Consider the following 27,079-nt stretch of genomic DNA (forward strand, 5'->3'; position numbering starts at 1 on the left):
GAATTGGAACGAATAGTCATTCACGTGACTCATGCAAATCATCAACAGCCACATGAATGATAAGATTATCGATTTGTCAGTTCGATTAGTTATGTTTGATGTTTGATGCGCTTACTTTTGTGAACACACTTAGCTAAGCTTTTACATTTGCCGCTCTGATTGTTGATCTAGCGCGCTAGGCATTATTACCTATCGAGATCCCGGATAAGAGCAAAATTTGTTCGAAATCCTACTAGATGAAGCTTACAGAACACGTTCTAAAATCTTTTAAAGTTGCAAAAGTTTTTCGAGAAAACTCAGGAACTATTAATTGCTTAGACTTCTGGCCGACTGGTGAAACTCTCATTTCCAGCAGCGAAGACGACTCGCTAGTCATCTACGACTGCAAAGATGGAAAGTAAGTTACGTTGTCAGAGGATTGAAAGAGTGTTTACTCATAGATTGCTGGATCACTTGAATTTTCAAGGCCCAAAAGGACTCTCAATAGCAAAAAGTATGGCTGCGACCTTATTCGCTACACTCATGCTCCAAACGCTGTGCTTCATGCGTCCAACAAGACTGATGGTATGAATAATAGCTAGAGTTTGTGGTAATAAACATAAATCATTAATCAATTAATTAATTAATTAGTCGAATTTGCTTTAGTGCTATAAGTACAAACTCAACACAACAGTATGTACTGTAGGTATACTGTGTCACTGTATACAGATTGGGAGACAGACAAGCACAAACATGAATATACTTGGTGAGATTAGGGGCTTGTTCTTTGCCTCTTCCTCTTTTTATCTTCTTGTGCCAGAAGAGGCCAAGCATGTTCAGTTTTGTCAGAAGAGGAAAAGTAATGAAATGTTCAGAAGTATATCCAGAAGAGCTTGAGCATGCGCAGTAATAGTAGTATTGAAATGGATGCGTGCTTAAGTCATGAGGCTTGAAGAAGCTTCTGGTTTCTAGCTTTTTTCAGTGTCTCAAACGGGGTCTTTGAAGATGGAAAACACTCATAAACCACTGAATTAGTAGATGTTGTTAGAAGAACACTTGGTTTTCAACACAACAGAAGCAAAGGACACTTTATCGCTCTGTGTGTAGTGTATGTGTGCTTATGCTGTATAATGTGCATGTGGCATACATCACGCCAAGACCTCTTCTCTTCTGCCTCTTCTGTGTTGCAGTCAGAAGAGCCAAGGCCTCGTGACTCTTCTAACACTTAGAAGAAGGGTGACATGCAAGAGAATGACCATAAAAGGTCGCGTGACTCTTCTAGCCTCTTCCAGAAGACCAGACAAGATAAAGAAATGGGCCCTAGGGAAAGCTACTGTTAACATTGCACAACAAAATCTAAAAAGAATCATATAAAGATGCAAATCAGAGGAAAGACAGACATTGGAGTAGATATGAAGACATGTTGCAGGCTTATATAGGTAGATACTAACTGCAGGCTTAGTTAGCTACTGGGGTAGTGATAGAACCTGTTGAAGATAGGAGTGAAAGTTGCCGAAGTCTTAGTTTCTTGTTTTAAGGGTACCATAGTAACATGGAAATTTCTAATTGATATAGATACAGTGCGATATTTATCTCTACATGATAATAAGTATCTGAGGTATTTTCAGGGACATACAAAACGGTCAGCATAGCTATGCATGTTTATTTCCTTGTATGTATGTATTCATTGAGGTGTTTGCAGTGTCACATCATTGGATATGTCACCAATTGATGACAGCTTTATATCAGGATCAGTTGACAAAACAGTTCGCTTATGGGATTTAAGATCACCCAACTGCCAGGTTGGTAGTAGTTTGTATCTATTTATTTGATGTCTAATCTTTGTAAGTTATTATCTTAAATTGTTGATGTTTTCCTCAGTTTGTGTTTGTGTTTGTCATTCTATAGTTACCCATTCTAGCAATAATGAAAGGAAGTGCTCTGCAAAAAGATTTAAACTGCAATTAGTCTCAAATGGTCAATCTGCCTTTTTTACTGATTACATGGGAAATACCTAGCCTCGCAAGCCAGGCTTTTCCACGCATTTGCTGAACTAAACGCACATGAATCACACGAGGACGAGGAGGTTTTGCCGGAATTGCTTCAGTGTGAGAAGAGCAGCGACTACATGGGAGAGCCTGGTTTGCGAGGCTAGGAAATATGTGGCCTTGTACCCAGGCCCTCATGCGCAGCCGGAGAAGAGGGCCTGGTACACCTTGTGTTCGCATGCATGCATAATTTACATTGAAATCGGGGTAATGTAGGCACACATGCAGAACCGATGTTGCTTAGAATCTCAAGCCGATTATGTCGTGCAATGGACAGCGAAACAGCTTCTGTATTCAGTAGTGACTCCTCATCCTCAGCAGCGGTACACATGTTCAAAGACCTAAGAGCGGCCAGTGTGCGCTTGGCTGGAGGGCGACTCTTCACTATACTAGGTGATGCATCATCTTCGGTGGTGTTCTTTGTCTGATCTTTTCGACATAAATACCAGCCATGGCTGTCATGTGCTTTGACCCTCAATTCTGCAGCCTGAATGCATCGAGCACAGCACTGGCAAATCTACTGTTGAAGGTCTAGACCGTCTGTCATAAAGATAGAAATTCCCAAAATATGCTGCAGCTTCTGCTGCAGTTCTTCTCGGTAAGCAAACACTGTAAACAGTCTGACTGCAGTTCCAGTAGACATCGAGGAACGAAAAACTCGACACTCCAAATAGCTGCTACACAAAAGCAAGGTCAATAATACTTTAGCTAAATATCGTCTAATTGGATCACTTGATCTTGGGTTTAGATCTATGGCTTCATCACTACTGAACACGAAGCTATTTTGCTGTCCATTGTGTGCGACATCAGTTCAAGATTCTAAAGGACATTGGTTCCGCATGCGTGCATACATTACTCCAATTTTGAGGTAATTTATGCTAACATGCGAAGACAACGTGTACCAGACCCTCTTCTTTGGCTGCACATGAGGGCCTGGGTACGAGGCTAGGAAATACAGTAGTCCAACATCTTAAATAGATTTTAACCAGATTAGTTAAGCTTTGTGTTTATGATCTATTATGCCTCAGTGATCATGCAGCGAAGGCATATGGTAGTGTGTGTGTGTGTGTGTGTGTGTGTGTGTGTGTGTGTGTGTGTGTTTGTGTGTGTGTTTGTGTGTGTGTGTGTGTGTGTGTGTGTGTGTGTGTGTGTGTGTGTGTGTGTGTGTGTGTGTGTGTGTGTGTGTGTGTTATTGCTGTATACATATCTACTTGCACAGTAAATTTAAACACAGAAAGGGTTTTACATGTAAGGAATGCAGGGTTTCCCCGTGATGAAATTCCAGCAGGGTGCTTTAATATTAATAAGCGTGATTTTAATATTAATAAGTATTAGTATAAATTGTTATTAATATCAAATGTTAGATGTAAAACTTGGCGATGTTTGACTGAGTGTGCAAAGAAGCCATGTTCTGGGTGTTGATAAATCGACACTTGTTTTCATTTTCTCAACCCGGGAGACTAACTACTCTTGAAGACCCAAAAAGCGTAGTGTGCGTGTTAAAATGTGCGCATGCGCATATGCATGTAGTAAAACTACTCACTGACGAGACGGTATATGCCCGATTCTATCATTTTTCATTCTGTTACACCCAATTGCTCAAAAGGCCTAAGGGAAACCCTGGAAATGATACTGGCGTGGATTAGTCTCACAGATTTGCAAGTGTAACGGGTGATTTCTCAGTGTGCATGCGTTACTGCTGTATTTATTTGGTACGGTGAATTTAATGACAAAAATGGGCTTCTTTGGGTAAGAAATGATGCGTTTTTGGATTTAGAAGTGATGTTTTCATTCATGGATTTACGAGATCTAGATAAAGCTTTGTTTTTTAGTTTACGGTGAGTTCTTGGTGCACATGTGCAGTAGAAGTATACAGTATTCTACCTGCCTCATGTGTTTGTTCTACTGAACATTGAATGCTCAGTTGATTTGTACATCGAAGCGTGACACTCACTCCCAGTGCTTTTCAATTCTGCATTATTGTGATTGATCATGGTAAGAAGAGGATTTATGAAGGAAACATAAATTGAAGTCTAAGTGGTCCTAGTCTACAGCTAACTTTCTACCTTTACTGTTTGGCTACTGTAAAGTCATCTGACATTTGACGTGTTTCTCTTGAATACTGATCTACCATTGGGGGCATGGAGAGGCACTAGTCTCCCCAGTTTCATTTCGTGTCCTGCAGTGTTGGTTATTGATGGAGAAGAAGGCGATCCCATGCTGACTGTGAAGCAATAGAAAATGAGCAGTAGAGTACTTTGACAAGCTGCTTGAGATCAGTGAGGACTTTTCTGTCCATGTGCTGATCACAAGCTGAATGCACACTATGTTGCTTTGTTGGCTTGAACAGAAAACTGACTGTGAAGGAAGGAGAATTGCCATAGTTCACTATTTAGTCTTGGTATTACTCTTGAATGTAGAGGCAGCTGCCAGAAATCTTGAAACAAGGCAACATTCTTGGATGTTGGACCTGAGGAGCAATTAGGCACTGCTGTCACCCTTGATAGCCAAGACCCTGTTCATGGATCTAATAATTAAAAGAACATTTCAGCCACATGTGTTAGTACATTGCGCCCCGCATACACCTATGATTGTTGGTTACCAACAATCAAATTGAGACATTTGACGCATTTGCAGAACGAGATATGCTTATGTATGCTTTCAACTGATTCAATGATAAATTCTGTCAGACGCATTTGTAACTTTTTCGATCGGGACTCCAACTTAGAGAATATCTACCTTAGATCACAATTTGCAAAGCGTGCTGTTTGGTTCAGTAGCTGAGACATAATTATGCACAACTTACTCATAGTTATCAGCCGGGCAACGCTTTTATATCGTGACGCTGAAGAGAGTTTTCATGCTATCACGTGTAACATCACATGACATCGACAGCATGTCCATGATTCCGAGGAAGCGCGGTGGATGCCGAAACAGATCCGGGCGCCGGACTCCGATACTGCTCGCTTCCTTATCCTTTAGTTGTGTTCATGTGCAACAGACCACGCATGAACAGCTGTTTTTACCACACACCGAAGGGGGTTTTGTCGTAAAGGTGGACTCAACTGTAACTTCGCGTTGCAGTTCTTGTCACTTCCATCAGTCATGACCAGTGCATGTCGCCATTGCTTTTTTGACGCAAATGTACGTTAGCGTGCGTCTCTGAAATCTTGCGTTAACACAAATCTCCGAAATGTTCCTTTAGGCAATTGTGTCAAAAGACCCATATTGATCAAGGTCTTCCTCTCTTCCAATGAGTTGAATTTTAAAAGAGCTTGACTGGAAAATAGTACTTCCAGTCAAGCTCCTCTAGAAATGAACTCCATAGTGCTCATTCCAACAGTCTTGCTGCCACAATTATTTTTTATGGCTTAAATATAGCTATGCTCTTGACACAGTAGCAGGAAGAGGCTGCAATGCAGATTCCGATTTGTTTCCTGGCGTTTCAAAAGTGGAACAAAGGCAACTCAAGATCTGAAACAGCACAAGCAGTCTGTATGCTATTGGACAGTTTACCTGTATGGTTGAGAAGTCTGCATTTTACAGAAATAGTGTCCTTTGTGGCGCACGAAATAAGATCAAGTCATCAGGATAGAGTTATACTGGATCCGACTATGAAGACCTTATTTAAGGCAGGGCAATTTAGAAAGACAAGGTCGTGCTTTCAGAGGTCACTATGAGATGCTATCTTTCACAGCTACTTCTTGGAAATTTTTGCACTTGAGTAAGGAGCTGCTCCAAGTTCGAGCATTACTTTGACAGGCAATTTACATACTCTATTTGTAGTTTCAAGTACTAAATCATTCAAATTGCTGGCTCACATATTCAATGTCTATTTATTTAAGAACTGCGTAAAATGTAGAAAATTTACTGTCATCTGTAACAAAACTACAGATTGCTTTAAGGGTATACAGACTTTGCTGTATGTGTATGGTATAGTAATGCAAGAGATATGTTCAAGAGAGATTATGGAATTTTGCGAACATTGCAAGACAGGTAGAGACTCTCTGTTTTTTTACGGCTAACAAAAAAGCTAAACCCTGCATGCTAGAAACAATTGGGGGTGTATCTATGCAGGAGTGTATCCATGCACACTATCTGCTTGCAGTATGTGTTACAATAGGGCAGCAAAAATCAAGGTAAATATTGTGGTTTAGAGTAGGGTCAAAGTTGTGAAACCTTGAGTGGACTTACTGCCATGTTTGTGTACTTGAAAGTGCAGAAGGCTTGCTAATCTCGTCATCATGGCTGTGTTATCCTTGGTATCATGAATATTTTACAAACGAGACATGCCCATTTTATCTGTGTTCGGAAAAGCAGATGCTTCTGGCATGGGAACACTGTCGTGGATATGTGAAACAAGGTGGGCATTACAGTATAGAGCAATCAGTAATATCAAGCCTGTGTTAATTTGAAATCATACTGAATACTTTTATAAAATAGCAGGAGAACATCATGATCTTGGCTCAGAAGCTACTATGGTGTTGAAATCAGTCGCATTGTGTTTCAATGCCTTTTTCTTGTTTGGGTTGTGGATAAAATATTCAGATGATGGCACTGTTGGCAGGCTTTCTTCAAAGAAAGACAGTAGAGCTGTTGGTGTAAACAAACATGCACTTGCCACACTGAAACATCGAGACAAATTGTCATCACAAGTTTAAGTCAATATGCAAAGAAGCCCAAGATAAAACAGTTAGACCTAAGCCCAGTAATTGTGGCAGTACTAGAGATCGTATTTCTGTACTAGTACGACCTCCATCTCCTCTCTATGTGATCCCTACACAAATTTATATATTAGTGTGAAGACATAAAGACACAAATATTAGAACTATGTTTGGCGCTTTACAACAACCCAATCCAGAGCTGTATATAAATTCATAATCTGGGTTGTTGCAACTCTAATACAGTTCTGCCTCAATTTCTAGCATTGGAATCCCAGATTTACACATGTGCATGCTTTCGTCTGGAATTTCAAGGGTTCATGCCGAATAGGGCTCTGATTAGACCCTGAGTACACCGCCTTTAGAGACCTGATATTGGTGTCTTGCCTGCAGTTCTCAGTCTCCAAAGGATAATATTTTGCAACAAATGTAGTGGATTTACAAATGGAGTTAGGTGAGAGGTTTATTTTAATGAGAATGAAGTCCTTTCTGCTATAGAAAATCTTCTATTGGACACCTCGACAGAGTTGGTATTGCTGTTTAGAAATATTGTAGACTTTGAAATTTGGTGACGTTAGTATTTGGTGAAATGGTCCAAAACGTCTTTTTAAATTTTGGCAAATATTGATTTTGGTGATCTACGAGTTTTGTCAACATATGGTGTCACCAGATCATGAGATGTACATGGTGTTCTTTCTTTTGCCTTGTGTAGGTCTGACATTTCAATGCAGGTATTTCAGCTCATCTATTAAAGTGGGAGTCCATAAAACCTTCAACAGTGAAGGGCTCCAGATGTAGGTAAATACGATGACAACAGATACAGTTTTGAACTTTGTAGAGGTATCCTGTAGAAGAGAGGCTGGCAATGGCTATGCATGGTCGATACACTGTGGCGGTGATGTGTGGGTTGACAATTTTGTTACAGTAGGTATGTGCATGCACAGTATTGACAAATTTTAGTTTTGGCAATTCCCTCATCACTTGCCAAATCACCAATTGAAATCGTCACCAAAATTTCTTGGTCTAAGTAGCTTACAACAGGTACAGCGACAACTTTGACCATGGCAGACTCAAGACTGTTTAGCAATGGAGATAATGGTAACCACAAGATTTGAATAAGCCAAAGAATTACCAGAAACTGACTTTCCATCTCATGATTGTAAAACAAGTTTGTGAGTCTGATCACAACAAAGTTCCTCGAGATGAAGTGAGGTTGCAAGTACCACCAGGAATACTTGTTATCAAGAAGCTATGTTATCGATCTGCTTACTATGTGGTTCTTGAATTATCAAGAACGTATTGTGTCTGTCATTCCTATGTCATTCGCATCATCTAAATTTTCTCTTTCAGCCTTGAGAAAATTGAAAACCTGGTATCTTACAGGCAATTGCAAGCATGACTGAGAATAGATTCTCAAATCTGGCACTAATAGCAACAGAAGAGAAGTAACTTGCAGACTGAAAATCAAGTTCAAGATCTTGTAAACAATGTTGGCGCATAAGTTCAAGGTGACTACCACTGTTTAAATGAAAAGTCATTTACTAATTTTAGGGATGAGCCAGAAGAAACTGGACTTTGTAGAAGTCATGTGCCTCAGCAAGTAGCTATGAGCCAGAAGAGCGAAAGTCATGTGACTTAGCGAGTGACATACTCAAAATGGATGTGGCTGGAACTACTTCCAGTCTGTGGTCTATGTTTGTGTCTGGCTGGTTGTCTTGCTAGCTGAATATGTCTGTCACATTTAGGAATGTGCCATGCCCTCAGTGCAGTCTAATCACCTAACAGTATTTGCAATTTGTCATACACTGGCAACGAGACAATGGATGAATTGCCAATCATATCCATGAAACGTTTATGTAAGAGTTTTTACCAGAACAGTTTTATTCATGCTTGTGACTGCCACCAATAAACAACTGAACTTACTTTGTCTGCAACATGAAATCAATCACTTTGTGGCTTATGATGTTGATACAGGAACCTAGCATTGCATCACCATGATGGACGTTGCGTAGCATTGGGGGTTACACTCAGTGACGTTCTTGGTGTGATGACACTTGGAGGACATTTGTGGATAGTAGCTCAACAAGAAATTTACCTGCCATACTTAAGCCTGATTCACACTGAGCACTTAACGTAACGTAACGTATTTTATCAACGTAGGGCGATGTAGGTAACGTAACGTAACATGACATTTACATAGCATTCACATTGAGCTCCTCACATATGTTCAGCGTCCCGTATACATGACGTCACGCATGGAAACGTTCCTCACATTTAAGCAGAGGAAACGTCGTTTCTTATACTGCTTTTTCTTATTTCTTGGAGACAAAGGATCGACGAAACAAAAGTGTGGATTAGATAGAGTTTCCAGTGCAGACACGCTATCTAGGAGAATACCACGCCTTAGTGAATGACCATTCACGTCGTACAAACACGGATAATTGCTTACGTCAACCGGGAATCTATCTCAACATCTTACGTTATGTTACGAAAGTCAATACGGTACGTTACAGCAACAAAATTTGCCAGTGTGAATGATCTTGCATAACGTAAAGTCGCCTTGCGTTACGTTATGTTGCGTTACATTCACAGTGTGAATCAGCCTTTAGGGCAATGCCTGGAGAAAAGTGATCCAGAAAGGGCTCAGAATGAGTAGCCGTGACTCGATCAAACAAAGATGTGCACTTTGGTTCGTGGAAGCTAGTGACAGGCTAAAACGAGAGCAAATGATGTCTCTTCATTGGTTTTTGCACAGCACAAATGAGAGTTTGTAACATTGCTCGTATATCATGTATGTTGGAATCTATACGAACGTAGACTACATTTTCTTTGTTTACATTGAAGTACAATGACTTGAAGGATAGTCTAAAAGCAAAAATCATTCTCTAGGTGGTGACTTGGATGAGTGAATTAGTCATGTCAAAAATTTAAGGGGTTGTGCTCACCATTGTTGATTTTTATGGTGCATGCTTGTCGTGAAGATTGTTACTATCTTAAAGTACAGGTTCAAGGTTAGGTCTTACTGTTATGCAGCAATTACACTATGATATAAATGCTTCAACAGTGATTGTAAACTAAATAATGACACATTCTTCTATTTACATACAAATATATGAAGGCTTGGTAACATCTGATTTCTAACATTTGCTAACTAGACAGCTTTCTGATTGCATGAGATCAGTTTGCTGTTTACATAAGTGAGAATGGAATGAGCATCTAATCACTCTATTGTTACTTTGATTTGCAATGACTGCCACAATGATTTCTACTTCAGCACTGCATGATTTGCTTCACCTGGCAGATTGACAAATAACCTTTAGACATGGAGACTAAACTTTGAGATAAGCAGACTTTGTTAGTTTGGAAATAACCAGACCCTAGCCAAGAGCAATGTGGTTGAGGATGACAACGTGCAGTGTTTGGAGCATTGAGTTCTGGTTAATTTTATGGTCACCTTGCTGCTTTACTCTAATGCACAAACAAAGACTCAAAGGACATCATTTAAAAAACATGTTCAATATAATAAGATTTTGTCTCAGGATTTAACTTTGAATCTTAATTAACAGTAGGCATGCAGGTACTCTATTGTTATCTTTATGCGTATAATTATAATTGAGCCATCACAATTTAGTAGGTAATAAACTCTAGTCCTGCAAGAAGACCATAAATCAACCAGAACTCAATGCTCCGGATACTTTCTCTACTTTAATTGTCCTGCTCAATCACATTGCTTTTTGGTCCTCGACTGTAAATTTGCAGAACTAAAACAACAACAAAGCCTTTCTATCTTACAGCTAGCCCAGTGTAGATATATTCACAGTATCTAATTGACGAGATTGGTGATGCTGGGGTCTGAAACATGGAATTTTCCTTGTGTACTTGTGTAGTATTGAAAAGTGGTATTTGTAGTGTTGTGAAAATGCAATAATCAATGAGTACACTGTAATCAAACTTGAAGTTGAAACAAATGTCTAGTAGCTTGTAATTTACTGAACATCAATTAGTTTTTCAGGACTGGACTGTTGTCAATTTTGACACTAATTAGTGGCAATGTGGAAGTCCTCTTTTGTGGTTTGTGTGACTCAGTCTGTCTTGTATACTAGCTTTTACTCAAGCTATAATCATATTTCATATTTTAAGGGACTAATGTATCTGAACCAAGCTTTAACACCTCCAGTGGTCTCATTTGATCCAGAAGGTCTTATTTTTGCTGTTGGAATGGATTCACAACATGTTCGTTTGTATGATCTCCGTTCGTTTGATAAGGCATTTTAATTAACTGTATATTAATTTTTGTCCAGTCTCATCTATATCTATTTTAGGGTCCATTTGCAACTTTTCGATTGGTCAGAGATCCTGCTGTAGAATGGACTTCATTGAAGTTCAGTAGAGATGGGAAGCTGATTCTTTTGTCTACTAATGGGAGCAATATGTACATGCTAGATGCCTTTCATGGAAACATATTGCAGACATTTGTGGTATGTTTTTGTCTACATTAATTGTCCAAATGAATATGCTCGTATTGGGTACATTGATAGGGTCATTTGAATACAAAGAAGCTAAAGCTTGAAGCATCTTTTACACCAGATGGACAGTTTGTCTTGTCAGGTAAACAAACTGCTGCTATAAAATTGTAGTTCAATGTGTGATTATGCTATTATTTGCTAATGTAGTGAATGACAAGCAATATTATTTAGATGTGATCATGTCTTGCTAGTAGCATGCTAAATGAACAAGCTGAGCATAGTGTAACATGACTTTCTTCAGGACAGTGATGACTAAATGTGGCTCTTAGAACTGATTTGTGGCTCTTTGCTTTTTGTCACTTAGAAATTGTAATTGCTGACAACTTGTAATACTTTTCTTGTGCTAGTTTGGCTAGTTGACATTTACACTACCACAATTAACACATTATTATATTGGAATATTAGCAATTACTGGATTCATGAGAGTTCCGTGTTAATTGAAGATTTATATTTACCTTAGTTGTTGCTTGGTGCAAGATTTTGGAGATTGCTTTGTCATTCAGTTAAATTCACAGACTCTTACTAAAGTTAGAAGTAGCATTTACATTAGTAATTATAGTGTGTTGAATATGCTGTTGATTACAATTAAGTCATCTACATTAGTGCTGCAGTTGTTGCAGACTGGTCCATCATAACTTAATGTATTTTGTTACAAATTATTGTCAATGTAATCATGATGAGACTTTTGCAGTTGAAGATACCATGAGCACCACAACAAATATTGTAGTTATTTGAAGTCACCAGATGGCTGGTAAGAAATGGAGATGTCATTATGGCAAGAAGAAGCTATTTCGACAACAAACTGTAACTGTTGCTGCACATGTGGGTTGATGGTTAATTGAATGCAGGCTGAAACGTATCTGGTCATCAAGCTTTTCTTCTATGCTTTTTTGATGATTTGGCTATACATGCAAACTGTGTCATATGTAAAGTAAAGCATTACATAGCATTGGTTTTGGAGAGCAAAATGTTGATTGGGGGTCGTCATATTAGCCAAAGGTTAAACGTCTTTGAGTGTGACAAAGAGTTTTAGTACACAGGTTCTACTTTGATGAAATTACAGCTTTTATTCATACATAGGAAAGGCCAAAATACAAAATACAATACAAATGGATGAAGAGGGCCTTTTATACCAAATATCCAGCAGGAAAGAATGCAAACTTGAAAGAAAATTAAAAATACTAAGGATGAAAAGAGTTAAAGTGCTGAAACTTTGTTGAGACTTGAAAGCTCTGTGGAATAACAAAGCTGCTAAAGAAAGGTCATTTCTTTCTCCAGTGACCATACCTTTAATGGATTATTAATGGAAAGATTAATGTAGCAGGACATCTGAAGAGGACTACGAATTGCCCAGGTTTACTAAAGATAGCATTGTGTGCAGAAAGGTGTTAGCAGCAAGAATGGCATACAAGAAGGTCATTGCAGCTTTACTCTCCTGGATACTCTGATTCATTGGAATAAGATTTGAATATAGAAATAGAACCAAGTTAATGTTTACAGACACTGACTCACTTGTATTATGAGAACAGGACAAAATAAGTGTTTGAAGATATATGAAATGACAAAGAGAGCTCTGCTTATCAGACATTTTGCTGTGTCTAAGTTCCATGATCAAACTAAAAAAGTTTATGGCAAATTTAAATAGAGATAAGATCACCATTGTGAAATTTGTAGGAGAATAAGACCAAGATGTGGTATTGAGAGGGAGGATGGAGAAACTAAACATGTTAATTAAGGGTGGTATTAACAGTAGTATAAAGCGGTGACTATTGTTTTAGGTAGGAGACAGTGTTAGAGCTAAATTGACTTCAATTAATAAGATCTATTCTATGGTAAATCAATTAAATGAGATTGGTGAGCTGTCATGCTATGATGATAAGAGGTATATCTTAGATATGTAGGATAGTAAACCCTAGTGTGTGATTGTTACAGATACATTTTCAAGAAATCACTCTGATGGTAATGTTTAAAAAGACTGAGTACTAATTAATGCATATTATCTTACAAAGGGTTGCAGTAAAGGAGATTATTATATGTGATGATATGTGGCACTTAATTGGAAATTTACTGGTATTTCATATTTATTTTTTATGGGCACTTATGTTTCATAAATTAGTGACTGCTATAGGGATACTGCAAAAGAATCAGATACAAGGCACATATGAAACCATGCATGTCTTTCATTTGACAAGTGGGTTGGCTTAGATCTAGCCTGAGGGAATCAACGACAGACAGAATAGGCCCCTACTGACGTTAGGATGCTCAGAACTTCCACCTTGTGCACTGATTAGCAATTACTTATAGTATTCATGTTTGGCTACAATTTTATATGACTGTTGGCAATTACCAAGATTAGTGGTCATTAATTAACAGTGGTTGGTTTGAAGTTCTATTGGTTTGGACTTCATGAGGTCTCTCTGTGTGGTAATTGGACTGCTTGGGTGTGTTCTCCAGATGGCATGTTGCATTGAAAGTCACAGAATCATAAACAGAAAGTGTTTGGAAAGTATCTGTATTTGTATAATAAGGGTACCTTGAGTAGGTTGTGGGATATTTTCTAAACTCTAGTACGATTTACTTTATTTAGTTGCTATTTATTTTATAACTAATTATGTTCAGCACATTTATTGTGCCAGGCTCATGGAATGGGAGAGTTCAGTGGGTTTGACCAAACTCTGCTGTTTATTTAGTGTACAAATAAAGGTAGTAGCTTACACAGCCACAGCCATGTAGCATGCACAAATGCAAGTGCAAGAAACGTCTAGCAAGTGCATGAGTGTGACACTGGTCGGCAGCAGCGGTTAGAGGCTGTGATCCAGCCAGCTTCCTAGACATGTGAGTTTTTACTGCAAATAGCCTGCATCTTCATATCACATCTGCGAATGTGAGTACAGTGCTAGCACACTTGAGGTGGCTACACAATTGTTATATGAGAGTTTTTAGGGGTAAGGACAGAGAGAATGACTTTTTGGCATTCATATTTACTTACTATGATCCTATCATTAATGTCAACAAGAGAACAGTAGGACATGTACATTGCATATGGACATTTGCATCCGAATGACTGGAGTTAGGTTGTCTCATGAAACTGTAAATTTGTTAAACAAGGTGTAGTAGAGTTTAATAAGGACTGTGCATTTAAGTGAAGTTTGTACGAGTGAATCTTTGCTAGCAACCTCTAGGGAGCTCAGGATTCACTTTATACAACACATATATAGGTGAATGATTACAGTAATTCATGTGAATGCCTTAACATGATGGTATGTCCACTGAGTCAGTGATGACGGTTAATGTCTCTTGCTTCTTTGATGCGATAGCAATCCAGCTTTTGAAAGACACGCTTTGTTACATGTAGGACAACTTAGACCCAAATTTGAAGTTAGAAGAGGTCTAATTGTAGATACATCACGAAGATTTTACACCCACTTGTCCATTGCCACAAGACTTCAAAAAAAAAAGAGAGAGAACAGGTTTGAAGAGTAGAAACACCACAAGCCTGCACGCATGAAAAGATTAAAGTGGATAAGGGGTGTGGAGAGCCAAACGCCCAGCACACCCAATGACTACTGGGGCAAACAGCTTGCAACAAGAAACCAATGAACTGGGATGCAGTGGCTTGCCAGAGGTAGCTATTGGGTCTCTACCACTACCAAACAAGTACACCACAGTACCTGCTGTAGTGCCTTTAGTATCGGTAATCTCAGTAGGCACATAGCGCACAAGGACCACTACATCTGCCACGACTGACTCTGGATTCCAAAGCCAATTATTCTCAGACCATATCATTATTGGCATGGCTATAGGCTTATCTAGTGGCAGCCTAAACTTGCCACGTCACTGAATCGTTTTTGAGTAATTGTGGCATTTCAAGGAGACAATGATCCCAACTATTGTTCCACCATACTCTGTTGAGACAGCCACTGTTGGGGTCCACGACTGCTGCTTATTCGACAGAGCATACACTTTGCTTATATCACAGCTGGCTGCCATATCTGAAGGCCTCTCCGCTATTCGTCACCTGTGGACATGCCAGTAGCATTCAGTTCAGCCCTGTGGCCTTACGTAACAGTCAAATATAAGGATTGATAGTCCATCATTATATCAATAATGTCCATTTTGTTTAGTCAAATCTTCTTGGTTGTAAAAGAACATAATTGCCTAGCTGGTTGAGTTTGGTTTAATGAAGCTAGATAATTAATGGAGACTTTGCACTAACTATACCTGTATATATGTGAACCAGTTGTGTTCAACTACTTGCAAGAAACTTGGAGTTTTCAATGTTTGTGTTAGACTGATACATGTAAGTATTTTTGTGGTTGTTGTGGGATGAATGCAATGCTTTGGCTGGAGTAGAAAAAACATGAATTTTGACATATATAGTTAGTGCAGGCTCACATGTTACCGGTATGTTGTGTAATGGTAAGGGTATTATTGTGTAAGATAATACATATTATGTACTATATGTTGTGCGCAAAGCATGGATTCTGGCAATCCATGGATTGCATGACGTATATTATATTACTAAAATAGCTAGGGTACTATTTTAAGAAATAGAGGAACTTCGGTGTGTGTGTGTGTGTGTGTGTGTGTGTGTGTGTGTGTGTGTGTGTGTGTGTGTGTATTTGTTCATTGTTTTAAAAAGTCAAACTCATTTTGCTGATTGCTTTGCAGGCTCTCAAGATGGTAAGGTCCATGCATGGTCAACAGAGCATGGGCACAGAGTTGCTGTTCTGGAAGGAAGCCATCCTGGACCTACATATTGTGTGCAATTTAATCCAAGGTCAATGATGATGGCAACTGCTTGCTCAAATGTGGTAAGCTACAGTGACACTTCTTGACAGGTATTTTGTTTGGCCAAGACTGCATGTGTTTAGGGATTCTGGTTGCCTACAGTTGAAGAAGAGTGATGGTGACCGAAATTTGTGAATTTACTCTAAATGGATATACAATAGTAGTTCAGCTGTAACTAAACAGATTTGTTTAATATGTATTGCAGGGTTTTCTCCAAATTTGTATTGATTCGAATTGAAAATGTAACCAGTGCAGTGTTAACTATGATAATTATTACTGTGCTTGCAGATGGGTTTCATATGTACTACATTCAAACCAACCTTTATACTATCACTAGAAAATTAAGCTGTGTTTACACTGTCGCTTCACAGCTACGAGCATGTGTGTGTGTGTGTGTGTGTGTGTGTGTGTGTGTGTGTGTGTGTGTGTGTGTGTGTGTGTGTGTGTGTACGTGTGCACGTGTACATGCATGCATGTGTGTGTGTGTGTGTGTGTGTGTGTGTGTGTGTGTGTGTGTGTGTGTGTGTACGTGTGCACGTGTACATGCATGCATGTGTGTGTGTGTGTGTGTGTGTGTGTGTGTGTGTGTGTACGTGTGCGTGTGCGCGTGTACATGTATTTGTGTGTGTGTGTGTGTGTGTGGCACGTGTGTATTTATTGTAAATATCAATGTATATTTATTAAATTTTGTTAAATTATTGTCATTATTATTAATTAATCATATTAATCATTAGCTTAATTGATGCTAGAATGTAAACGGCAATTCTTTGAAAACACCTGGATTTATCAATGTGATTAAAGATAATTAACTAAATACCATCAATGTCCCACACTACTTCGAATTCACACAGCTACGCAACTCTTGCACGGCGCGGGCTTGTTATCCACGTTATGTCTCAATTCTGCATGTATAGCGCTCTTGTATCACTGGAAGTTAATAAATTAATTAACTATTGAGATGGAGTATCAAATTATTATACTCTTATTGAATCGTCGCCATCTTTCGTTCCGCTATTTCGTTGTAGCTAGAGATCGGTGTACGTCTTCTAGCTGCATAGAATATACTGTGAAGCGACATCATGTACATCTAGCGACCGGATCCAGAAGATATTAATTAAGCAGCGTCAACGTTTCCTATGAATCTTTCTTGCAAGACGACGTCGATCGTTCATCATCAGTCCTACTTAGAACATATTGCTCTCTTGAAGATCGCGGATGACATGTTGGTGGTGCGTATGCAACGGTGCCTAGCTAGATGCATGGTCCCATGGGACCTTCGCTTGGCTTCTTGTAGAACGATAAATTCGTTTGTTTTGCGATTCTTTTGTAAAAAGTAACAAACGAGAACAACTATTACCTGATCTTTACTCTGCGCTTCTCGGTTTGACGACAGTTTGACCGTACAATGGAGGTTTACGACATCTCGGCTTTTCTGTCATAATGCGTGGGATTGTTACGTCACCCATTGTTGATGTGCCAAAGGTCTGCTGATTGGCTCTGCAAATTCCCGAAAGTGATTCACGCTGACAAGCTAGTATTACGTCACCTACGTTTGGCGTCCCAAAACGATTGCTGATTGGCTCGACAAACTCCCCGAGCGTGACACACACTTACAAACAAACAAACATAGGTAGGTAGGTAGGTAGGTACATAGCGACATACCGACAGACAGACCGGAAGTCAATTCAACCCGTTTAGAGTGAGCTTCTCGCGAAGCAGTCCACCACTCATTGTGGTGTCCTTCTTTTACGCTCGTAGCTTAATGAAGGTTAATTGATCATTTTTATAGTGACTATTGCTATTAGAATGACGGAAAGATTGTGTAAAGTTCTGTACCCTTGTGTGTGTGTGTGTGTGTGTGTGTGTGTGTGTGTGTGTGTGTGTGTGTGTGTGTGTGTGTGTGTGTGTGTGTGTGTGTGTGTGTGTGTGTGTGTGTATTAGTTCTAGCACCAATACAGGTACAGTGTTCCATAATTTTGTGGTATTCAGATACAAGTTTTGACAATAATCTGTGGCTGGGTTCTTTCAGCTAGCATGACACAAGCTTAAGCTTATACATTTTACCAAACATTTACGATATGTAGTTCTTACTGGAAACTAATTCAAGTTTTGTGTGTTTTAAGTTAATTGAATTGGTTTTAATATTTTGGAAGACAGTTTTCATGCACTAATTGAAGCAACATGACGTGGTATAGTTTGGTCAAGAGATGGTAGTCTATGTATGGAAAACTAGCTGCGTACACATTGTTTGAGATGAGGAAGTAGCTTTGTGGTATAGAATAGTATGTCAACATTGTTTTAAATTAACTTTATTAACTTTATTAACATGAAATTTGTATTTTATGTAGCAAAAATTAGTACAGTACATGTATGTATCTGGATGATTATAACTAGGCATAAAAATTGTTTTCTAAGATTATTTGACTTTCACACAACAATTAATTAAACAGAAAGCAAAAGGTTTGTGGCACAAGAAAAATGACGTGTAGAGCGAGTACAGTACAGTGTACATAAAGCACGTGCCGTAAGGTCATGTGACTCTTAGAAGGCGTATCTATCAACCTAACGTCAACTGTGATTGGTCCACGTTATCAATACTCTTCCTCTTGGCATTTGGGTCCACTTCATTCCTCTTTCTTGTTGTTTTCTAATGTCTTACTTCAGAGTGGTAATATGTATTTTGCTACTGAGCGAGGTGGCCACATGTGTACGTGCTGGAAAGGACTATTACAGCATCCTGGGAGTTCCACGAGACGCAAGTGAAAGTCAGATTAAGAAAGCCTTTCGTAAACTCGCTATCAAATATCACCCGGACAAAATCAAGGATGGTGACAAGAAAGAAGCTGAAGCTAAGTTTATCGAAATAGCGGAAGGTTGGTGTACTAAATTACGTCACAGACTGAAAATTTACGTCATAGTCAGTCTATGACGTATTTAAAAATCTGTGACTTTGTACAGTCGTATATGATCATCTCCACTAAAATTGAAAACTCGTTAATATATTTGGTTATCTAAACCGCATAGATTATTAATGATTTATAGTTTATTTAAATACTTTAAAAACTAATGAATTTTAGGTGTGTGCACCTCGTGATACTTGACTGGTAAACACATTACATTATGATACTTGACTTGTAAACACATATTATGGGAGTTTTCTGTATAGGTGTGTGTGTGTGTGTGTGTGTGTGTGTGTGTGTGTGTGTGTGTGTGTGTGTGTGTGTGTGTGTGTGTGTTTGTGTATGTGTGTGTTTGTGTGTGTGTGTGTGTGTGTGTGTGTGTGCATGCGCACGTGCGTGTGTGTATGTGGACATCATGTGTGTGCGGGTTTGTGAAGCTCAGACAATGGACGAATGGCCAAACGTTCATGAAAGATACCTAAATAGTGTAATTCATGTTTCCAATTACCGAGTTGTGTCTGTATAATGACGAACAGAAATTGCCTGTGCCCAGTTGCACAGAATCCATTGCTTTTGTTGCTTCTGGCATTTATACAGGATCTTAATATTGCCAAACCAAGAGCGGTATTCATGTCCCGTATGTGATAAATGTCAGTACGGTACTACCGATTACAGACCTTTTAGCAGTGTTGTGGCCATCATTTTCTACGAGTTTAGATAGATTTTATAAGTACAGTGTACATGCTAAGAAGCAATGAGCCTTCTGAAAACCACACTAGAATTATTGCAAAGTATATGTATTACAAATTTGGATGCCATTTTGCTTCGGAAGCAGGGGTGTAATTACATGTAGCTTCAATTACTAGTCAATTGACATAGCTTTTTATATAATTTACAAATTCACAGTGTCATTTTTGTATAATTACGAGTTGTGTTACATTAGTTTGCAGTTGCTTGCAAATTGAAGAAGATGCTTTTGAAGTCATCGTTCTTCTTTCTTCTTTCCGATGAAAATGTGTCAATCAGTTGACTTTAGGCGTTGCTTGTGCAGTTAGCTACTGAAAGAAATACTGTGGGCAATAACGTATTTTTTATTCACAATTTGTTTCCTTTTGAATAGAAATGTTAAACATCAGTAGTTAGGTACAGATCTACTTCTTGATGGTTTATGTCTTATTTGCATTGAGACCTAGAGCTACCCTTCCTGTTTACAAAGAGTAGGGACAAACTAATTGATGAACTTTCTTTATAAATCCAGCTCATCGAGTCTTCTCTTCGTGTTTGTTGCAAATGCACTAAGGAGTGGGTGTCATTGTGGATTGCCTCATGGTCATTTTAAGTGCCTCAGAATCTGACTGCTTGCCGACTGTTCCTGAGTAGCCCAGGACTTGTCATTAGTAAACAATTTTTGTATTATTTTACTATTGCAAGTACATGTAGCACCTGAGAGGGGGTAAAGACGTTACTATGTACTATATTTATGTTGTAAATGTCAGCCAGAGTGTAAATTTGATGACAGAAGGCAGGCAAGATTCTCGTGTAATTAAACTCTTTTTGCATTTTGCTGGTGACTTCAAAGCTATGGCATATATTCCATTAGTGTGTTCTCTTGTGTAAACTGTATAGCTTATGCTGAAGTGTTATGGCTGTTATCTCTATTCAGCTCGATGAGGTCTATTAGTAGATGTGGGAGTATTAGTAGATGTGGGAGTCTCTCATAAGCCTGTTTAAATGGTTCTCTGTGACTTGGGCCCAACTCACACTGCATGACCTGGGTCTGTGTGTTTACATGATAAAAGTTTGACCTGAGTTTTGCTTGAGATGTACTGAGCCTGGGGCTTGTCTTACCTTTGCATGCCCGATCAAGCCTTGGCCTTGCATGTATAGCCTGGCTTGCTTACCAATTTATCTCGCACATTGTTGTATACCATCAACTCACTTTTTGCCCAGAAAATAATTAGAGAATGACAAATCTTAAACACAAGGGGCAATTAATTTAATAGGGGTTGCTTACAAGCAGAGAATAAGATTTTGCTAAAATCAGCTTCTATTACTGGTTTTTCTTCTTATCATTATTTTGTCATTGAGCAGTAGGACATTTAAGGGAGTAATGTAACCAGAAATTTTTGACACCGCATGATCCATGGAAAGTCTTCAGTCAAACCTGGGCAGGCTTGGGTTGACAGGCCCAGGCCCAACTTGGGCCATGATTTATTGGGCCCCCATGTAAAAGCAGCAATTAATAGCTTGTGCCAAGGTTGGTAATCCTTGCAGATCTGTTTATAACTAAACTCTAGATAAGGAAGGGAACAGATGTATTTTTAACTACTGCACTATACACTTACAGTGTTTCTCTGCCAAATGGAAATTGGACTCATTTCACTTTGAGGCACCTTGCTGTGCTTTTTTGTGTAAGCCTGTTGCCGTGTGTGATTAAACATGAGACTTGCAAGAATTGCAAGAGCATATTAATTTACAACATTGATGTGTCAGATTTGATGTTGATGACAATTACACAAGCTCAAACATAAGTTGTATAAGTTGTATGTACTCAGTTATGTTTCACTAATGCAACTGCCAAGTCGATAGTGTGCTTTTCAATCGACAGTCTCTTGGCATGTATACGTGTTACAGAAATTGACAATATTGCTTGACAAATCATACCTTGATCTCAGCCTTAAGAACTGTTTTCTCAAGTTTCCATGCTAGTTATATGAAGAGGACAGCAAGTGGAAGAATATGGAACAATTATATTAGAAAGGTTGCTTTTATCAAGTGAACTTTGTCTTAGGACCTGCATGCTCAGATGTTTCAAACAACCATGCAGCAGAAAGTCTTACTGGGGTGCTTTCAACTGGTGCTCTCATTGGACACTTTACAGTTGTTATTGTGTTATATAATTGGGAATAAATGTATGCAAATATAATAATATCTAGGGATTCTTGTATATGGCTGTTTTGCTTTTGTCAATGATTTGTTTTGCCTCTGCTATCGCAAGATTGTTGATGCATGTCAAATATTCAAATAGTGAAATAGAGCAATTCAGATTGTAACAATGTTGACATCGAAAGCAAAGTCTCTAGAGTCCATTTTTAATTGGTACTAGTCACCATTTCAAACTAGTTTGAGATTTTATTAGCTGGTTAAGTAGCAGGATAATCAGACAGTTGTCATCAGTAATATATTATTATCTTCTAATTTGTCTTTCTCTGTGCATGCATGCACACACACACACACACACACACACACACACACCACACACACACACACACACACACACACACACACACACACACACACACACACACACACACACACACACACACACACACACACACACACACACACCACACACACACACACATACACACACACACACACACACACACACACACACACACACACACACACACACACACACACACACACACCACATTTTCTGCTCATAATGAATTGTTTGCTGCACATTTAATAGAATTAATTTTATTGTTTGTTGGGTGTTTGAAGTCGTGTTTATATTATTAATTGTAGCACATGAGGTCTTGTCAGACTCTGAGAAAAGAAAAATCTATGATCAATATGGGGAAGATGGATTAAAGAATGGAGCTGGAGGCTTCAATGGCTCTCCCTTTGACTTTAAATTTAATTTTGATGACTTCTTCAAGGGTTTCAATCCTTTTGAAGGATTTGAGGACATGGGTACGGCAAACGGCCACAACAGCCATCATGAGTCATTTCATTTTAACTTTGGTGGTTTTGGTGCGGATCCATTTGATGGTTTTGGAGACACACAAGAGGTAGATGAAGAAGTCAGTGAAGGATTTGATCCTTTTGAAAATATGGGAAACATGTTTCAAGGAGGAGGATTTTTCAAACAGCAAAATCAAGGTTAGTGGTAGTTCACATTACATCGTTCTAAAATATAATTTTTTATCTAACTTCATGCAGAATGATCATATATAGTAGAACCATAAGATTTAGTAGTCTCATATACAGTAGTCAGTATTTTTGCAAGTGTGTGTGTGTAGACAAAGTGTTTCTAACTTTCAATACTGAGAATTGTTTTGAGTGGCTGGCTAGACAACGCTCTTCTAAACACTCCTAGGTTTACTTACATTCTTTCAGTGAATATACTTACACACTTTCAATTCAGACATACCCCATTCACACTAACGATTTTTGTCATCACGGTTTGTCCAGCTCGTTTTAACTTAAACATGTAGTGTGAACGCTTATGGGTCGTTCAAAATTATATAATTTTACGAGTGTACAAAGCTCACACTTTTCTGAAGCCCCTCTCCTCCCCAAATTGTATGCAATATTGTTGTAGCAAAATTCAATAGCTTGACCATGATTCCATTTATTAGAGTGTTGACGGGTGGTCGTCAATGCTTCTGCATCAATACAGTTCTTCCTCCATTCCATTTGACCCGCTCAAATGATGTCATCTCAAGGTTTCCAGTCATTCAAGTTGAGAAAGACAAGAACATTGAGAAAGTTGTGGTACAGGCTGCCGAGGTCGTATATGTTTGCAAACCCCGTACATACTGGTGACTAGCACAGGAACAATGCATGATGCAATTCCAATTATGGAAACAGAGAAATTGGCACGAGCCAGTTGCTACTGATCAACATTTTATAAAGCGTGCAGAGACCATAACCCCCTCCCCCTAGTGTGCTCTTTGTTTGCTGGTAAAATTGTCGATGATTTTCAACAACCTCTTACCGAGCCATGCTGAAAGACCCCAAAGCATGCCAGGCTGACCCACTTCAACTTGACGTGCCAGCAATGCATGGCTCAAATCGTGCTGGAGTTGGTGCATGCTCAATTTCTTGAAACATGGGCTTGGCCTAAAGACGAACGTTGCTGTTAATTACATTATAGAGCGAGGAGAGTGTTCAAGCACAAATGAAGGGTGTAGGCAAAATAGAGCAATCAGTTCTAGCCTCTATCATAGAAGACGACGTACACTCTGCAACCGAGGCAGAAGTTTTGAGCACCTGTTGTATTGCCTCTTAGATCGTCTTGTTGAAAGTATGCGATGTTCTGATCTGGACTGCTGAATTGCTGTCTAAAACACGGCAGCAACGCCACAGATAATGTGCATTATGAGTGACCTGCCACTGCCTCACGACTACAGTCTTAGTCTACAGTGAATCTGCAGTGTGAACAGTGGCCAGCATGGTAGTCTGGTGTGCACTGGCTTGGTGCAGCCTGACACCTTTGGGCACAGTTTGTAAGCATATGCCAGTGCAAACAAGGTATTAGACTCAGCTACATGACAAAGGTATAGTCAAGTTCTGAATGCAATCTTTAGAGTAATTTTTGCAGTGGTTTTCCTGATAGATATTGGGTGTCGATGTCAAGATATTGTTTTGTTGGTTATTTAGTAGTCAGGAAAAATTGTAAGGAGGGAGGATCAAGACAACTGCAGTTTATTGCAAATGCACAATTTTACTTCATGTGTGACCACCTGGAATTATGAATTTTATGTGTTCTAGTACAGTGGGAGTAATCTCACTTTATCTTATTATCACTCTCTGCTGGAGAAATGACCTTGTGTGGCAAAGCAAGACTTATGTAAAATATATGTGTTGTTCTGCAATTCGCCACACATTGTTGCAATTTGTGTTGATCTTCATCTCTTGTGTGTCTCAATGCTTTTCTCTGGGCAGATGTGCACATGACATAACCTGTTTAGTTGTTTGTATGAGACAGGTATACTGACAGGCATTTCAGGTGGTGTTTAGTTAGGCACATCTGATGAGGAGCATTCAGTAAACATTTGGAGAAGACAATAATTTTTGCTTTTAAGTTTTCTTGGAAAGCCAATAAAGCGTTCCTTTGCAAAAAGAGTACCGTTACATTTGGAGAAGGATGTGAACTAATGCTGGAAAGTTATAGGACTAACATGTGGCTACTCAGTACTCTATTGGTTGAATGTTTTTCAACCAAAAAAGCAACATAGCATCATTTTTTGTTTGTTTTTGTCAGTCAGTGATAGCTGCATTACAAATGTGGTTGTCTTTTGGTTTTGTCAACATGTTGCTTGCAGAGCTCTCAAGGGAGCAGTAGCAATAATTAAAACTTTAAAGTGTATATATTTTGATATGATCATGACTGAAACTAATATGATTAGTGCAGGGGTGTAGCGTGACCTCTAGAAATGGGGGGCTAAACTTCATGATGATGTCAGGGGACACGCCTACTTTTATTGGCTTCTACTTGACTGATACGGTAGAATCAGTGGCAGATCCAGACTGGAAAAAGCAGTGGTGTGTGTGTGTGTGTGTGTGTGTGTGTGTGTGTGTGTGTGTGTGTGTGTGTGTGTGTGTGTGTGTGTGTGTGTGTATAGCTTTGGCCCTCACACTTATTTATAGTCCACAATTTTTGATCACGCCAACAAATGATGGGGCTATAGCCCGGTCTAGCCCGTGCCACACTACACCCCTGATTCATAAATACTGTAGTTGAAGAGAAGAAGAGGGTAGGAAATGTTTGACTAGTGATTGAATGACTGGTAGGAAAAAGTTGAAATTGTCAGTCAAACCTTGACGTGATTGCACATATAATCAGCAAACACTCAAATATTATACAATTATTGAGCTTAGATGTGAATACATTGGTTATTATTGTCTAAGTAAGTACTCTAGTGGTTTGGTTAGATGATAAAATGCAAGTTGTGTACACACTGAGTATCTACCTATAGTAGAGGTTACTGACAGAAACAGTTTGTAGTAGTAGACAGGAGACAGGGAACTCTTGAAAATAGCCTTGACATTTAGCTTGGTGTAGCCTCAGGGCTGGCTATGCAAGACTACTTGGCATTGAACCTGATATGTCAGACATGACTATATACACAGCATGCAGTTACATTTTCAAATTAGGAATAGAGTCTTCACTCTGAATGTTGTTTCACTTGGTGTTTCTTCCGGTATATCGAGCAGGCTATGAAAAGTCATTGACTTGTATTATTTGACTACCCTATAACAGGTTATTTGTGTGATAGATTTATTTGTGCAATAGATTCTCCTCATCTGTTTATAGGTAGCAGGAACGTTGCTAAATTTGGTATAGATCTTTACCTTTGAAGCGCATGTGTTCCTAGTCTTTTGTTGGCACGTGTATAAGCATCACAATTTAAACTCCACATATGAAAAAACTGGCCAAATCCCAGGAAGTTGCACAAATGTAGCATTGCACTAATAAGCTGTATATACGGTATGCTTTATGAATAGCAGGTTTATTGTATTAATTAACTAGTAAGTTATCTTGACGGACAGGCAGGCAAACAGGGAGCAGACTGAGAGGCAGGCTGAGAGGCAGGCTGGCAATAACAATCATGGACATAAAAACCAGGTAGAGTCTCCAACAGATCAGCTCTCCTCTGCTTTCATAGACAATAACTGTGGCATATGCTTTCATTGCATGAAGAAGAAAAAGCAAAGAGAGCGAAATGAAACTTTTTCGATACAGTTTTCATTCCTACGTTGCAATGTTGAAGTAATGTAGACTGCTGGTAGGTTTTCCCCTTGGCAACTGGAATGTTGGGGTCACACAAAGGACCTACAGATCCTTCCTGTTGTTAGTGCTATGCACTACCAAGTGCCACATGGTGTTACCACAATATTGATCATTACAACCATAATATTGTGATGATACCATACAGACTTATTAGCAATTCAACGAGCACGTAATCTGTCAGATAATGCACCTGTCTGCACTAGAGTCATATGGGAGGCAAGAAGGTATGGTTGTCAAAATTTATAGTGACATCATAGGCTAGCTATGGACACTTGGTTGTAATTGAGCATGCTGGTACACGTACCCGGTTATAAGTGTGTTTTTGTTTGGTGAAAGTAGAATGTTGCAACTTGGCAATTTGTGCTTTCCCTTCTATTGGTAAACTGAGCTGTTCTCTTTACTGCAGGAAATGGCGTGAACTGCAGGACGGTGACAAAGAGAGTGGGCAACAGTGTTTCTACGTACACTACGTGTAATTGATATGAGTAACTACTACTTTCAATTTGGTGCTGTTTATAACTACTTGAATTGATAGATGGAAAATAGCTAACTAATAAATGAAAGATAAGGTATGACGCAATGTCTCGCTCTGTGACCTTTCCGGACCAAATTGGTCGAGTAATAACTTACCTTGACTTCATACTGCCAT

General features: G+C 39.0%; 2 protein-coding genes across 2 annotated transcripts; both read left to right on the forward strand.

Annotated features, from left to right (window-relative positions):
* Window positions 1-38: 38 nt before the first annotated feature.
* LOC134195782 (WD repeat-containing protein 82-B-like) lies at window positions 39-16,292 on the forward strand. The gene is made up of 9 exons (XM_062664861.1): window positions 39-397; window positions 467-564; window positions 1,555-1,621; window positions 1,682-1,781; window positions 10,829-10,954; window positions 11,011-11,166; window positions 11,227-11,296; window positions 15,886-16,028; window positions 16,089-16,292. Exons 1-9 carry the CDS (start codon window positions 237-239, stop codon window positions 16,119-16,121), a joined length of 954 nt encoding a protein of 317 aa, XP_062520845.1. The 5' UTR covers window positions 39-236; the 3' UTR covers window positions 16,122-16,292.
* Window positions 16,293-18,566: 2,274 nt separating this feature from the next.
* Window positions 18,567-27,030, forward strand: LOC134195343 (dnaJ homolog subfamily B member 9-like). The gene is made up of 3 exons (XM_062664358.1): window positions 18,567-18,878; window positions 22,437-22,793; window positions 26,837-27,030. Exons 1-3 carry the CDS (start codon window positions 18,656-18,658, stop codon window positions 26,908-26,910), a joined length of 654 nt encoding a protein of 217 aa, XP_062520342.1. The 5' UTR covers window positions 18,567-18,655; the 3' UTR covers window positions 26,911-27,030.
* Window positions 27,031-27,079: the final 49 nt, after the last annotated feature.

Source organism: Corticium candelabrum, chromosome 20 (genome assembly GCF_963422355.1).
Source record: "Corticium candelabrum chromosome 20, ooCorCand1.1, whole genome shotgun sequence".
Lineage (NCBI taxonomy): Eukaryota > Metazoa > Porifera > Homoscleromorpha > Homosclerophorida > Plakinidae > Corticium > Corticium candelabrum.